Below are 15,066 nucleotides of genomic sequence, written 5' to 3'. Positions count from 1 at the left end.
TTCCTTGCAAAATTTTGATTTTAAATCAAAAGTATAAAAAAAAAATATACAAGAAAGTAGGACATTTAAAAAAAATAAATTTAACTGCAACCACGGTCTATTGTCCAATCAGAAATGTTTGGTATTTTCTTAGTATTTTTCCGAGCTTATTAGAATAATTTAACGGTCGCAAGCGTTGGTCACTTTGCACATCATAGTATAATTTAATTAAAACTTGCAACTTTTGATTTGTTAGCGGTTCATTGGGCGTCCAGAAATCACAGAGGCAGCACCACTGCAAAATGTCACACAGCGTGGACGTGGAGAAGTGCTTAGAGGTGGCCAGCAACCTGGTTTCAGAAGCTGGAAGGGTAATTAGCAGTGGAAAATAACTCAATAGGGCGCCTTATGGAATTTTTCTTTTTCCCGGTAACTTTCCCAGCTCATCGCTCGCAACAATGAGCAGCGACAGGACTTCGTTTGCAAGAGCAATGACATCGACTTGGTGACCCAAACAGACAAGGATGTGGAGCAGCTACTGATGGACGGCATTCGCCGCCACTTTCCGGAGCACAAGTACGATTCGCGCTGATTTTCCGGCTTGTTTTTCAACTCTGTGAGTTGCAGGTTCATCGGCGAGGAGGAGAGTAGCGGCGAGGAGGGTGTCAAGAAGCTTACCGACGAGCCCACCTGGATCATTGATCCCGTGGACGGCACCATGAACTTTGTGCACGCATTTCCGCACTCTTGCATCTCCGTGGGTCTGAAGGTGAACAAGGTCACGGAGCTGGGCTTGGTCTACAATCCCATCCTGGAGCAGCGCTTCACTGCGCGACGAGGGCACGGAGCCTTCTACAACGGGCGCAGGATCCACGTGAGCGGCCAAAAGGAACTGGGCAAAGCGCTGGTCACCAGTGAATTCGGTACCACCCGGGACGAGGCCAAGATGAAGGTCGTGCATGAGAACTTCGAGAAGATGGCCAAAAAGGCGCATGGGTAGGTCATTACTTTATGATGTAATAGATGGAAATTTAACTCTTTTTTTTAATACTCCAGCCTACGGGTCCTGGGTTCGGCAGCCCTTAATATGTCGATGGTTGCTCTGGGAGCCGCTGATGCCAACTACGAATTTGGAATTCACGCCTGGGATGTGTGTGCCGGCGACTTGATTGTCCGGGAGGCTGGTGGCGTGGTCATCGATCCTGCTGGCGGCGAATTCGACATCATGTCTCGAAGGGTCCTGGCGGCAGCCACACCAGAGTTGGCCCAAGAGATCTCAAAGGTGCTAACGCAGTTTAATCCCCTTCCTCGCGATGATTAAGAGCCGGCACTTAAAGTACCTACATATATATACTTAAGTCGAAATGGGACTTAACTAACCAAAAGCATTTTAAATATACCGACCATGTACCTAACAAAAAAGTTGACTACGCCTAGTCAAGGATATTCCAAATAAAAAAAACGATTGTTTCATGTATTATATTTGTGTTTCAAAAACAAATTTGCAAATCAATTAAGAGACTTCTCGAGGAGCAATTATCTGCTTATTTCATATCTCTTGAAATAGTTTCTTACCAGCTGATAAACCGTCATACTTTTCCATTCCATTCTATTGCCACTTTAACAAATCATACAAAGGCGGTTTTTGTTTGTTTGTTTTTCTGTAATTTTATTACAATCTGCGTAAGTATTTCGCTTTCTAATTAGTTTTTGCAGTGTTCTTATCGTCTTTCGTTATTTATTTTTCCAGCCTAGTGTTATGTATGTATATGGTTTTCCGTTCTATTTTTTATTTTGGTTTTAGGTTTTTAGTAAAGCGAGCTGGCCTCGTATCTGATATCTATATGCCCTGCACTACAGACCATGGGATCCTCTATCAAATAATTTTCCGTAGAACGGGGTATTGCAAGGTCGAGAGAGACTGCCGACTCATCTTCGATGTGTTTAGATTTCGTATGGGTATGGATCAGTAAACAACTAAGCAATGTGTCGCATATTGATATATGGTTACTGTATACATATATCTGGTTGGATCTTTGCACTGTATTCGAGTTGAGCGATTAGTGGACATTAGCCATTATATCGTAGGAAGTCGGCCTTCTTAATTCGCTGTAACTTCTGATTTTCTGTACTTCTGCTGTAGTTGCTGAGTATTTTGGACTATCGGTAATACCATTTAAAATTTGACACATCATTGAAAAATGTAATCAAAGCTACGGTAGGTAAAAAATTGTATCTATATATTTATTATATATATGTATATAATAGTTAGTTATAAGTTAATAATGTAATTAAAAATCTGTTGCTCTTGTTCTCGTTTTTAATGCTACATTCACAAGGTTCCATTATGCGCACTGGTTTACAAAATTAACACAGAGATTTCTTGGGCACGTGCTGGGGGATCGAAAGTATAGAGTGGGTGTGATGGAGGGAAACTCTTTGAGGATCGGGAGAAAGAACTGCTAGAGCATTGTAAGTTGCTTGTCTTCTAATATATTGCGAATCGTAGTCTATAAATTGATGTATATAGATCTATGTTGATTTTGATATTCTAGTTCAATAAGCGAAAGGTACACATGGAGCATAAAACGGCAGCCGCGAGATTGATCGCAGCCGCCTCTACATTTAATATTTTCCTTTGTCACACTAATAAAATTTACAAAATTTTCTATATAAATTCAACAATCAATGAAGAGCGATTTAGAGAAGAATCCTTTTGATTTTTACATACATTTAGTTGATATATAGATAGGTTTTTTAATGTATATATTCATATATTTTGTTCGTCTGTCTGTTGGTTTTCCTCGCTTGTTTCCATGTAAACTTAACACACAAATTTAGCACCAATCTATTCAAAAATTGATCAATTAATTTGATTGTTCCGAGTTTTACAAATGAAGCCTTAAAGCACTTAACTTAGACGGTCTCTAACCCAAGTATCTTAATCGTACGATGTCAAATGTGTGATCTTAAGTAAGAAACTGAACACTTTCAATGGAGGTGGTCGTCGTCGAAGATCTGGTGGAGATCATCCGACAACCGAGTGGGTAGATGGGTTTAAAATAATCAATTCGCAGCGAGTTAAAGGTAGGAATTAATTTAAATTTATTTACACGCAGATACAATAAACGCATCGATCTTCAATTCGAAATGTTTTAAACTAAGCATAGATTTATCATTTATCATCTTGAATATGTATATATTATATCAAATGGGATCTCCAACTTTTGCAAGCGAACGAAGTGGGTCTTTTTGCTTTTCGACTACGCTAGTTCCGTATTTCTAGGTGTAACGTACACATATATCCGATATCGTTTATAGTAGTTAATATTATGTTAAAAAACCAGTATTAATCGAACTTTAACGCTCGCTCTTCAGTCGAGTTCTAAATAGATGCCTTGGATATCTGGCCAATGGTGAATTTGGATGCATTCGTATCTCGATTTTGGTTGGGATTGTGCGGGGATGAATGGATGCTGTGATGCCTGGAGTGGAGCGTGATGAGTCAACAATGAAATAAATAATTTATGTTTGCGCATGTATATGTTCAGCGGGGAGTCCTAGTCGCTCTAACACTGCTAGTATAGTAATATGCATATAGGCTTAGTGAACTATCTCTCCAGTAATAATGAGTAGACGTGTATCTGATCTGCGACCCTCCCATTTCGATCTATAGCTACGTTGCTTAAGCCTACAAGTGGTAGAATATTCTGTTCTTGTTGCGGTTTGCTTTGCACGGCCCTGGAATCGCGGGGTTGGCCCCACATCCTACAGCTCATCGTCGGCCTTCGGGATGTCGAAGATCTCGGCGAAGAGGGGCGGCAGGCGCAGCTTGGTCCAGTTCATCCGTAGCCAGTCTAGGTGTGAGAAGTGCTTGGCCCCCAAGGACCTCAGCTCGGGTATCTTGGCCTCCAGCGCCGGCATCAGCTGCAGCGCCTGCGGGGATCCTGCCCGCGATCGCAGGATCTGTACGCGCAGCGCCTCGGCCACCAGTTCCCTGGCCCTGCCGATCACCTTGGGCTCGCTGAGTCCAGCTCGATCCGAGGCCAGCAGCACCATGGCGGAGAAGAGTCCGATCTCGGTGTCACTCAGCCCGTAGGCGTTTAGCGTGTTGGCAAAGTTCAGCAAGGCGTTGACAAAGTCAGACTGTAAATAATCGAATGCTAGAAACGAGCGTTCTCTTCAATGTGCATTTGCTGGACTCACATCGTATAGTATCTCGAGCTGCTGGCGCGTCAGGTAGGCACCATCGTCCAGTGTCAATGTCGCCTCATTGATCAACCGGGCCACATGGGTTAACCAGACCTCGAAGAAGCCCAGCTTGATGAGTATAAGCTGATCATCTTGGGTGAAATCACAGAAGCCAGGTACGCGTTTCGCAAACTCCACAATCCGCTGAACGCCAGGCGTCACCCTGGCCGAGAACTGTTGCCACAGCCAGATCTTCTGGAACTCCAGACTCTCCGCCACTGTGCTGGCAATCTGTGGGAGTGGGCCAATTAGTACTCGTCATTTTTTCAACCAATTCAGTCAGCAGCTCTGCGGCTGGCTTACTTACCCCATTTTGTGGCACCGTCACGGGACGACGCATGAGCTCCCTGGTCAGTTCCTCCGTGTAGGAGCAGTTGAGGCGGTGCGCCTGCGACACGCACATGATGACATCGTAGACGGTCAGCTCGTTTGCCGTTCCCGCCAGGCCGTCGTGGCACATGCCCACCTGGTGGGCATCCGTGCCCATGCCCGCCATTCCCACCATGCTACCGCCCACCAGTTGCTGGTGTCCGCCCACAACAACAACGCCGACGCTCACGCCGCTGCCGCCGCTGGCATTACCGCTGCTACTGTTGTTGTTATTATTGTTATTGTTATTGGCACTATTGCAACCGCCCAGCTCCGATGGCGAGGAGGCGATCGAACACATTTGTGGCGTTTGTGGAGTACTCGGGGTCTTCACTCGTACGCCGCTTACATGCGGCTGCTGTTGCAGTTGCTGGTGTTGCTGCTGCTTTGGCTGATGTTGCTGCTGTAGTAGATGGTGCTGCTGCTGTAGGTGACTCGGGTGCAGTGTGCTGCTGGTGGTCTCATCCACATTGAGGGAGGCAGGAGCTCCAGCGGCGGCGGAAGAGGCGGCCGCTCCGTTCAGCTCACGGGAACGCTTTGGAACGCGACCATAACGTACAGCTGCAGGTAAAGTATATTGAAAAAAAGGGTAATTAGTTACTCAGTTAATGTAAGTTTTGTATTTAAATAGACAAGCTTCCGTAGCCAGATATCCGGAAGTCGGATATAAGTCCATATATAATGGTATATAACATACAAATACTAACATACTTGATATCCTCATTTAAAGTATATATTCAATATTTTGCTGGGCTTAATAGAGTCGTAAAAAATGTGTAACATGGAGGAAGCGTTTTTGACCCTATAATGTCCGTATGAACGTCGGGATTTATATTCTATAAGCACATTCTAGATACGTGGAAGCTGAGAAAGTTTGTTTCAGAAGATAGCCACGCCCCTGCCTACGCCCACTCTTTTCAAAAATATTTTGAGTTTTTACCTTTTATTACATGACTAGTATTATCTCTTATTTTACATGTACATGTATTAATTTATTTATTTAGTCCAGCCAAAAAGTATGCTATGAATTGCATTGCACATTTCCATTTATATTTCCCATTAAAATAGTGCGTATTTTTTCATCGCTTGTATCTTATTAGTCACCTGATTATTTAAATTCAAAAACGCGCACCCTACAAAATACACAATTTTCATATCATAGCATCGCATCAAGTGATTTGTTGTTTTCTTACATTTAGTTGGGAAAGTGAAAAACTGGCACACGCATAAATCTTAGAAATGCGTCACACACTTGTGGATACTTTCGCGTATCTTTCAAGCAAATTGCCAACATTTCTGTTCTATCAACTAGAAAATTTGCGTGTCCTACAAGTTGTTTGCTCGGTCCGTCGAAATGCGATACATTCAGTCTGGGGAAAATAATTAATTTCAATTTTTCGTTAAGCGTTTGAAGTCTTCATTAGCCAAAAGGTTGTTTCCTCATTTTTTTTGAATATCTTGAATGTCTTGTATGTGAAATTACAAAATGTGAGCTGATTTCGCTTTGTGCAACCGAAGACAGCACATATTTTATTAATTAAAATCGCATTTGGCTGCACAAATAGCCAGCCAAATAGCCAGCCAAACAGACAGACGGACAGACTGAGTGAAAAAGAAACAGACGCAGCTGCTCCAGTTGCCGGCTTTCAGTGCTCACTTTATCAGTGGGACATTGACCCACTGCGCTCAATATGAAAACGTAGGCAAGTGATTTCGTTGTTTTTCCTCTTGCCTTATATGAGTTTATGTGCGGCTATTTCCTCGGCTTCGCCGACTTCGCTTCTGCTTTCTTGTGCTGTTATTGTGTGATATCGTGTGTTGTTGTGGTCTGGCGGTAGCCCCCGCCGGCGGTTTCCAAACAAACAATCACAACACTAATGACGAAAGCCCCTCGCTGCTGCTGCTCTTACTATGCGTCAGCATTTCGGTCTGACAACATCGCAAGAGGCCATCGAATAAAGTAACACAAAATAGGGGCAGAGTGAAGCCAAAAGTGAAAGAAACTTCGCAGGCATTGCGCATACGCAGCGTGGACAGGCGATGCCGGAAAACTCTTTTGCACGCAAAGCATCGCCAGCATATGCGAATATAGGGGGGGAAAAAACAACAATCTGGCCAAGTGAAAGATGGCCAACACACTGACCCATTTATGGCACACCAAAACATGGCAGCTGCGATGGTGCTTAGGGTCACAAAGGTCGTTGGCACTGCACAAGGAGAAATCTATGAACATTAGCTACAACAGAAATATGTCCATTAAATAAAATCTATTATATACAAGATTATACATATATGTATTTATAGTATAGTAGTCTTTTAAAAGAGTTACATATATGCGTCATATATACAAAATATTTACTCTATCTACATGTGATAAGGTAATCCCAGAATGACTGACCCATTTTGGTCATAGTCTCAGCAGCTCTGGAAGACCCTGAGCCGTAGCTTCCCTGACCTTATGAGCCGGCCACATGATCCCATTACGACCGCCGGCAGACGAGGTTTTAGGTTCCAGGCGCTCGTCGCGCTCGTAACTCTAGGTTGCTGTGTTCTCATTGTGCTCGAGTCACGCTTTTCACCGCCCACCGAAGAGCGTTGATCGTAAATTGTCTCGTTGGCGTTAATTGTCACAGCTCGTAAATTAATTATGGCATAATTCGCCACACACTATGATAATAGCACCCCCATATAGAATTGGACATTGGGTTTTGAGGCTGACGGCTGCTTCGATACGCCGCTAATTGCTCATGGCGGCCACTTGGCGTTCTTGCTCTGTTTGTTCTAAGGTGTTTTCAATTAGCGACCGAGGGTCGATACATTGATTTGCAGATTTCACCTGGTTGCAAGTCGTCGCCAGTGTGTCCGTAATGGAATTGGAGTATCTATCATTGCGGAATTGGGAACACACAAAGCACCCAAGCACACGAAGTCCCCCAGCATAATACCCCATCATTACTTATTCAATCGACCTGGACCTGGACCTCGGCGCCCCTGCTCGCACGTCACCTGTCACCACCCACGGAGCGGCGCACATTCGGGCCAGGTCAACACCATCCATTACACACGCCTCGGGCCAAGTTGGGGAGTTGGACAGCCCAAGCCCACATAAATAAGCGGAGCATTGCTGCTGGCCTAAGCTCAAACTTTTTTCCCAGCTAAAAGCATCTTAAGTGATTTAGTGCAGCCAAATGACAAGCATCAGGGAAGTGGGGCAAAAGCGGAGCAGCGAAGTGGGGATCGAGAAGAGGGCGGAAAAACTCGTTTAGGCCAGATCCCCAGTGTGAAATGCACCTGGGAAAGGCACATTGTACTCTCTTTTGATTCCTGGAAAAGCTCAATACATGATTCTTAGAAAAATTGAAACATAACTTATACAAAACTAATGTGAACATTTTCTTAAGAAAGTTTTTTAAATGAATCAAAGTAACGATGATAAATTTTTATAACAAATATCATTCTGTAATTTAAAAACGAACTATTTTTATATAATTTAATTTTTTTCTTTGAGTGCACAAAGTTGGGTGAGGGGTTTCTCGCTAAGCTGGGCTCCGCACTTCTGGTTGTTGCAAAAAAGGATTTGGGTCACCGAGATCTGTGGCAGCAGAAGTGCGAGCAACGACAGGGGCAGGGGCAGGGGACGAGGCGTCGCCTCGTAAAGTGCCCAAAAGTTGCCACATTTGGCTGGATTCTTTTTTTTGTCGTTCGTGCCCCAACTTTTGGTCGCAGTCTTTCGACGCTTAGCGGACCGAACTGGGCCATTAGCATGCGTAGGGGGCCAAAATGCCAACTGCCAACAGGCAACATCCAACTGCCAAAGCTCCACCATGCCGTAGTAACACATGCACTGGCACAGATATGTACATACATATGTATATCAGCATATATAGTTGATGCTTTTCGGCTTTATCGTGCGCATGAATGGCCTCCCCCGCGCCGCCCCCTTCCCCAACGCCCATCTGGTGACCTCGTTTGAGGTCGTTCGTTCACCTGTCGCTGCTGGCTGCACTTAATGCACCTTATACACTCTACATTTGCATGACTTCCCGGGCGAGCCATTGTATGTGTGTGTGTGCGTGTGTACTATGTGTGTTTACCCAGTTACGAAATTGTCCAAAATGCTGCGGCTTACTGCCGGGTGAAAGTTTGTTGCTTGCTGGCTGTGCCACAGCTGTTGGAATACCCTATGTTCGGCTGAATTTGGATAGTATTATTAAATCTATGAGAAGCATAATACAATGCATTAAAAAAAAATTAAGCCATTCAAGCCAAATCAAATAACAACCTAACAATCTCTCACAAAAAAACCTAATAAAGTTAATATTTTCAGAGGTTTCGTGAAAAGGGATTGCACTCCTTTTTTCGCGCCGTGTACGAAGCTAAGCATTACTTTTGTTTGCTTTCATATGCACCTGGGTGTGCCAGTCAGTTTGCGAGTGTGTGCCGCTCTATCTGGAACAGCTAAAATTGTTAGTTGCGTGCTAAATTTGTTGCTTTTCTCAGCCGGCGGTGGCAACAGCGGCAACAACAACTCAGCAACCGCCCACACGCCCCCACACAACAACAATAACAGCAATAATAGTAGAAGCAACAATAACAATGAACTGCAAAATTGTGTCAAGCAATTTGCGTAAATTATCGCCATGTTGTTGGATTTTTGCCTATTCGCTGACTATTCATGAGTACAATTGCAGTTTAATGTCCGTTCAAATTAACTTTGCCTCACTTCGATTTGCCATGACACATATTTATTTGATTTAATCTTGCCCCGATGGCAGTTGGTCCACAGTTAATTTACTTTTCTTGCAGCTTTAAGTCCCCTTGTAGTCCGTCACCAATCACAACTTGGTAATAAAGCACAAGTATTTACTTTTGCTGATATAATATTGATGGATTTTCATAGGCGAACAATAGATATACGTAGGTAACAATATGAGGAAGAATAAATTCAAGAAAAGAATATTCTTTAATACCTAAAAGTGGCGTGTCTTAGTCCTGGTTGGCGGGACAGTTTGTGACACTATAGGAATAATCGCACACATTTCTCTCCCGATCGAACCATTTTCCCAGCTCGCAGAGTCCCAAAACGGCGCATTTTCCATAGCAGGTGTAAAAATTTCGACAATGATCCGGATGGGGGATACTGTTTTCTTCCAATTGACACGTCACATTATTGTCACAAGGTCCTGAAGTCGTTGTGGTTGTGGTCGTGGTGACGGGCGGAGGGACGGTAGAGTTTGCTGAACAAGTGCCATCGAATCTTGGACACTGACCCAACACGCAGGTCTTCAAGGAAATGTCGAAGATAAGACCCTGAGGGCACTTCACCTTCTCGTAGGAGCCATCGCCACAAATGTAGTAACCGGCGCAATCTTCGCAGTCAGGAACCAAATCGTTCACCAAATGACCCGAGCATATGCATATTTCATCTGCATTGTAGGTGTAAAACTGTCCGGAAGTGAAATAATCACTGAGGATGCAGAGTCCTGCCAAGAGTACCAGAGCTGCAAAGTGTGTCCTTAGGATCTGCTACCATATTAACCGAATCCTGCTAATGCTCACCCAACTTCATGCTTTCAGCAATATTTCAGAATCTCAACTAAAGCTTTACCGTTTAACAAATCGAATTTATAGACATATTTTAGTTACATAATGGCTAGACAAACTGTTTCATTGTTGCACTCTATTTACCTTGCAATTGACCCAACTCCTCGGTATGTCCACATCACACACCCACATCCAACCCACTTCAGATAAAGCAAAATCTACGCTTATTTTATAACCAATAATCGCTACAACTAAATCCAAACAAGTAGATGGATAAGAAAACCATCGTACGTATAGCACGTGTTCGCACATTTACGTTTTTGGGGCAGGGCAAACAGTCAGAATATGAATAAAAAAATCGAGCGAGAAATCAAAGGCAGCCATATATGCAAATTTTGAACTGACCTACTCCCATAAGAAAATCAAATAAAGCCAGGCGAACGATACCGATACTATACGATACGATTCGATACGAAATAAAACTAAACCAAAGTAAACCAAACCGAATCGAAACGAAACGAAACGAGTCGGATGGAGAACGTCAAGAAATATCAAAATTCCAGTGCTGGCAAATATTTATGGAAATCCTAAGCGGAGGGCGTCGATCTCGAGTCAATCAGATTGCGTGGATTTTTCGAACAGCGGGCGATTGACAGATTCCAATGGCAAATTGCGGGCAATTAGCGGGGACTTGGAGAAAGGCTTTCCACAATGTGTAAATGGAACCACCTTCGGGGGAATAATTTCTTCTTTTTCTTTTTCCCATTCACATGCTCATCCGAGCTGCTGACCCGCCTTCAAATGCTCCAGACCTCCGATTCCGATTCCGATTCCCTATCCACACGGACCACACACACATACATAGATATACATATACACACTACGTATACATAATTCACTTAAGCGCGCTCAACGAAGCGAGATGAATGACCTCAATTTGAATAGTTGTCCATATAGCCAAAGTTCCCTCTCGGAATTTCGGGTGCCATTTAAATCAACAAAAGCCACCGCCTACTTTTTCTGTCTTTTTTCTTTCATTTGACAATCTCTTCTTTTGCGTTCTGTTTTCACGTTGATTGCATTCTTGTAAAATTATTCAAATGCTCCACAATTTTCGGGGCCAGTTCTCTACCATTAAGCTGGGGAATCGAGGTTATAATTATTGTGCTGAAAGGAGTGGCTGCCCCGACGCCTTCCTCATCCATCGTTATAGCGATATGACCATTCACCATCTCCACGACCATCATCATCAACATTGCCACCATCGTCGTTGTCGCAGTCGTTGCCGCTGGCATCGTTTTTCTTTTTATCTATTTGACACAATTCTCTGGGCAAAGTTGAGCTCCACCGCGCCCCTCCCCTGCCTCTCGGATTTTTGTTTAGTGACACAGTTTATACGGCGTTCTCTATTCTCTATTTTTTGTTTTGACTACCTAATTAGATAAAAACGGAGAGTCTTGGGTGGTTGGACTCTCTCCATAGATACAGTGGCTAGATCGAAGCCAGCGAATAACCCGCTAATGGGCAGAGGTTTAGATAAATTGCCAGCGACAAGGCTTCATCAGAAATCTGTAATAACTGGCGCGCTTCACGTCCGGCCATAAACATTTCAATTAGCCAGCAGCTTAGCGTAGATTATCGCCAGCAGAGTGCCGACTTCCAAAAATATACGGACACCGAAAGAAATCTGTTTTATATATGATCAAATTTCATAAATTTTACATCTGGACTTTTAAGAGCTAAAAAGTAGTGTCCCTCCCATAACTCCAGAAATAATTCCAACATTGCAGTGTTAGTTTTGAAAACGCATTAAAAACAGTGTTGTAAAAATCGAATATAAAAATGAAAGGGAAATGAACAGAATAGCGAGAAACTGCGAAGTAATAAACATTGTTTTCTTGCGGTGTGGTCTCCGCGGAATTACCACATCATTAAGAGTATTTTGAACCTGCTCGAATAAGCATTTTCGTAAACCGCATTTATGGGATGCTGCGTCAGAATCGAAAATGAATTTCAGAGTCGCATTAGGCATGCTAAATTAAAAATTAAAGCGCTCGAAATTAAAAGTTTAACTGCCGGAAGCAGGTCTAACTGTAAACCGCAAGCGGGCAAACAAGTCGCGGGCAACGCGGCGAATGAGTAATGCCGCCGAATTATCGCCGCGAGACGTGCGAATTCGAGTGTTCTTATCAAATATTTGTACTGAAATATGCGGCTAAATTAAAACAAAAAGCAAAACAACAAACAAAACAAGGCAGACGGTCAAAAAAAGTAGCAAGAGGACAAAAATCAAATAAAATAGAAGAGGAAAAATAGGTTCTGATGCTCCACTTTGATAAGCTGCGAGCGCATTAGCAATTAGCGAATTAAATGCCAGCCCAGCGAACGCTCGTTAGTGCTATAAATGTTTCAATGAACTAAAAAAGCCTTGGGATCCCATGCATCTATCTATCTATCTATCTGGCCGAGGGAACCTTAATGAAAAGCACAAACAATTAAATTAGCCAAGAAGCAAAACGTCAGGCCGACAAGACAGAAATGCTATTCGACAGGGCAAAACTAGAACGCCACGCATTTGTGAAATGCCAAAGACACACGCATCTCCACAAATACTTTAATACGGTGGAGATACAGATACAGATACATTCAGCACACGAGATCAACGATCCCAACAGATCCGTCGATCGCCGATTGCCGGGTGATCGATCGTTAGGGCAGCTGCTGCCAGCCAGCCAGGCAGTCCAATCCAATCCAATCCGACCCGTGATTGATTGAATTAATAATACGAATTAACAGCGCCAAGTAGGTAAGATCAATGATTGCGAGCCAAATGGAACGGCGGGCGTTTCGGAGGCGCTTCTATCTGCAGAAGCTGCCAAAGTGACTGGAGCAATCAAAACAACGCTACGATATGGATCACAATAGTGGATAATAACTATCCGCTTTGTGGACTGATCATCAATTTTCTGTACTGATAATTGGGCTAAAAAGCTCATCAAATTACTGAACATATCTTGTAAAGTTTTAGTTACAATTTGTAGGTTGTTTTTAAGTAAATCAATGTATTTTATTTGCTTACTAATCAGTTTGAATGAGACGAACTGTAATGCAATCTATCTAAGATATGTTTGTTTTGCTTGAATGTATAATCCCATTATCGATTAGTGTCCTAAGATTCCCCTCGATTTGCTGATCCCGTGTAAGAGCCTTCGCATTTCCTTCGAATCTCGGCATAATCAGATCCCGCCGAGCGGCACTGATATCAGCAGCTTCCTGTCCGACTTGACGGCCCCTACTTCTGTGTCAGCATAATAAGATCAACATCGGATCCGTCACCATATTGTCAATGAAAGTCAACAAGAGTCGTTGTCTTCATTATGAGGAGCACTCTCGCAGAGATACTCCATATACGTGCATATATACACACTCATATGAAGACAGACGATCAATGACCGCGACGTAGAGTTGGTTCCCCTGATCCCCCGATTCCTCGATCCCTTTTCCCCGCGATCCCCGTCATTCCCAGATCCCGATGCCCGACCCAATCCCCTCATGTCCCCCCGATCCTTTCGGGGCACTGGCCACTGGCTATGGGGAAATCGGGAATCGGGAATGGGCCCCAGTGCGTTGAACTATAAACGTCGTTCTTTGGTGTTGTTGTGGCTCTTCTTGTTGTTGTTGTTGCTGCTGCTGCTGGGGCATTTCATTCTTGACTTTTTGCCGTGCGCTGTTTGGCAACGTCATCGTCATCAGCAGGCGATTACGATCGTCATCATTTTGAGAGTCTGGCCTGGAGTTTGCGCGGCCAGCTTGTTTTGCAATATCATAATCAGAAGCCCCTCCGATTCCCGTTTCTCCACACTATCTGTGCTCATTTAGCAATTCGGATTCGGTGCAACGAACGCGAATCTCGATTTTTTGCTTTTTCGTGGTTTATTTCGGTGAGTTGTTGTGACTCCCTTCCTATCTGGATCTTTTACTCGAGTTACTCTCTTTTGCACTGCGAACAATTCGTTACGATTCCCTTGTTTAATATTTCCTTTTAAATATTTAAACTATAAATGCAGTGTTGTATAAACTCTACTTCCGATTTCCATCGCATATTTTCAAGAAATTAAGTGATTCATTAAAGTTTTGAAATCGTTTATCAAACTCCAAGTTTTTCTCTAAGTGTCAATCGATCAGCTGTGTTGGCTTGATGTTGCTGTGTCGCTGCTGCCGCCTTGGGGTCGATCCCTTTGTGGGCTTTGCTCCGCTTGCGGATTGCTATCAAAATGCAGAGCTGTCGGTGCTTCACCCTTTGCAGTCGCCTTGCCGCCGTCTGTCCGCTCACCCCGCCCCCCTCGGCCCTTCTCGCTCTTGCTCTCCTCCCTCCCCCGCTGCCCAGTCGACCGACGGTCCGTCCGTCCGTTCGTCCGTAAAGTGTCAATGCACTTGTTCTTGTTTCAACCGTGCAGCGCGTGTGTATGCCTTTGTGTTTCTCTGTTTGTGCGACTGCGAGATTATGTGATTGTGTTTGCCGGCGTAGTGCGTGTGTGCTTCACTGCGTCGTCTTCGCCTCCTGCTGTTTGGCCTGGCCCCACTTGCCCCTCCTCCTGGCACAAGCCGGCGGGCCAAATTTCCCGCACCACCTTCCCTTTGCCTTGGGGCACCTAGGTTGCTCAATCCTTTTTGCTTTCCGTTTTTCAAGCACTGCAAACTGTGCACTCAGAGAAGTTGGGACGCTAATTGTAACGAATTTTTAAAATGTGTACAGGGGAAGATTATTATTTATGATATTTAAGCACTGTTGCACTATTAGGAAGAACTTAAGATTATATACACCAAGTTATATTTCATTAAGTTAGAATATATCTTCTTTCTTTCAAGTATGTTAACCTTCATCTGAGAAATCCTAACATATTTACAAAATTGGTCTGCGTA

The 15,066-nt window shown here is 43.7% G+C and overlaps 3 protein-coding genes across 3 annotated transcripts in view; 1 reads left to right on the top strand and 2 right to left on the bottom strand.

Moving 5' to 3' along the window:
- The first annotated feature begins 186 nt into the window (after nucleotides 1–186).
- On the top strand, nucleotides 187–1,456 carry LOC6616416 (inositol monophosphatase 1). The gene is made up of 4 exons (XM_032718310.1): nucleotides 187–350; nucleotides 422–555; nucleotides 607–975; nucleotides 1,036–1,456. Exons 1-4 carry the CDS (start codon nucleotides 282–284, stop codon nucleotides 1,298–1,300), a joined length of 837 nt encoding a protein of 278 aa, XP_032574201.1. The 5' UTR covers nucleotides 187–281; the 3' UTR covers nucleotides 1,301–1,456.
- Nucleotides 1,457–2,285: 829 nt separating this feature from the next.
- Nucleotides 2,286–15,066, bottom strand: part of LOC6616414 (ecdysone-induced protein 78C) — a 31,008-nt gene continuing 18,227 nt past the window's right edge. The window contains exons 4-6 of the mRNA XM_032718309.1: nucleotides 4,538–5,160; nucleotides 4,186–4,461; nucleotides 2,286–4,125 (exon numbers count right to left, since the gene is read on the bottom strand). Coding sequence (XP_032574200.1) covers nucleotides 3,748–4,125; nucleotides 4,186–4,461; nucleotides 4,538–5,160 — 1,277 coding nt within the window. The 3' untranslated portion in view covers nucleotides 2,286–3,747. The remainder of the gene's footprint in view (nucleotides 4,126–4,185; nucleotides 4,462–4,537; nucleotides 5,161–15,066) is intronic.
- LOC116801030 lies at nucleotides 9,151–11,758 on the bottom strand. Its single transcript, XM_032718311.1, has 2 exons — nucleotides 10,159–11,758; nucleotides 9,151–10,100 (listed from the first exon to the last, which is right to left on the bottom strand). The coding sequence occupies exons 1-2, from the start codon at nucleotides 10,166–10,168 to the stop codon at nucleotides 9,586–9,588; spliced, it is 525 nt and encodes a 174-aa protein (XP_032574202.1). The 5' UTR covers nucleotides 10,169–11,758; the 3' UTR covers nucleotides 9,151–9,585.

Source organism: Drosophila sechellia, chromosome 3L, assembly GCF_004382195.2.
Source record: "Drosophila sechellia strain sech25 chromosome 3L, ASM438219v1, whole genome shotgun sequence".
NCBI classification, from domain to species: domain Eukaryota; kingdom Metazoa; phylum Arthropoda; class Insecta; order Diptera; family Drosophilidae; genus Drosophila; species Drosophila sechellia.
The sequence above is the reverse complement of the archived record's forward strand: the minus strand, read 5'-3'. Positions and strand labels throughout refer to the sequence as shown.

Coding starts and splice junctions, on each gene's coding strand:
- LOC6616416 (XM_032718310.1), top strand. CDS start 282: ATGTCACACAGCGTGGACGTGGAGAAGTGCTTAGAGGTGGCCAGCAAC. Junction 351..421: donor TGGTTTCAGAAGCTGGAAGG/GTAATTAGCAGT, acceptor TAACTTTCCCAG/CTCATCGCTCGCAACAATGA. Junction 556..606: donor CGCCACTTTCCGGAGCACAA/GTACGATTCGCG, acceptor TGTGAGTTGCAG/GTTCATCGGCGAGGAGGAGA.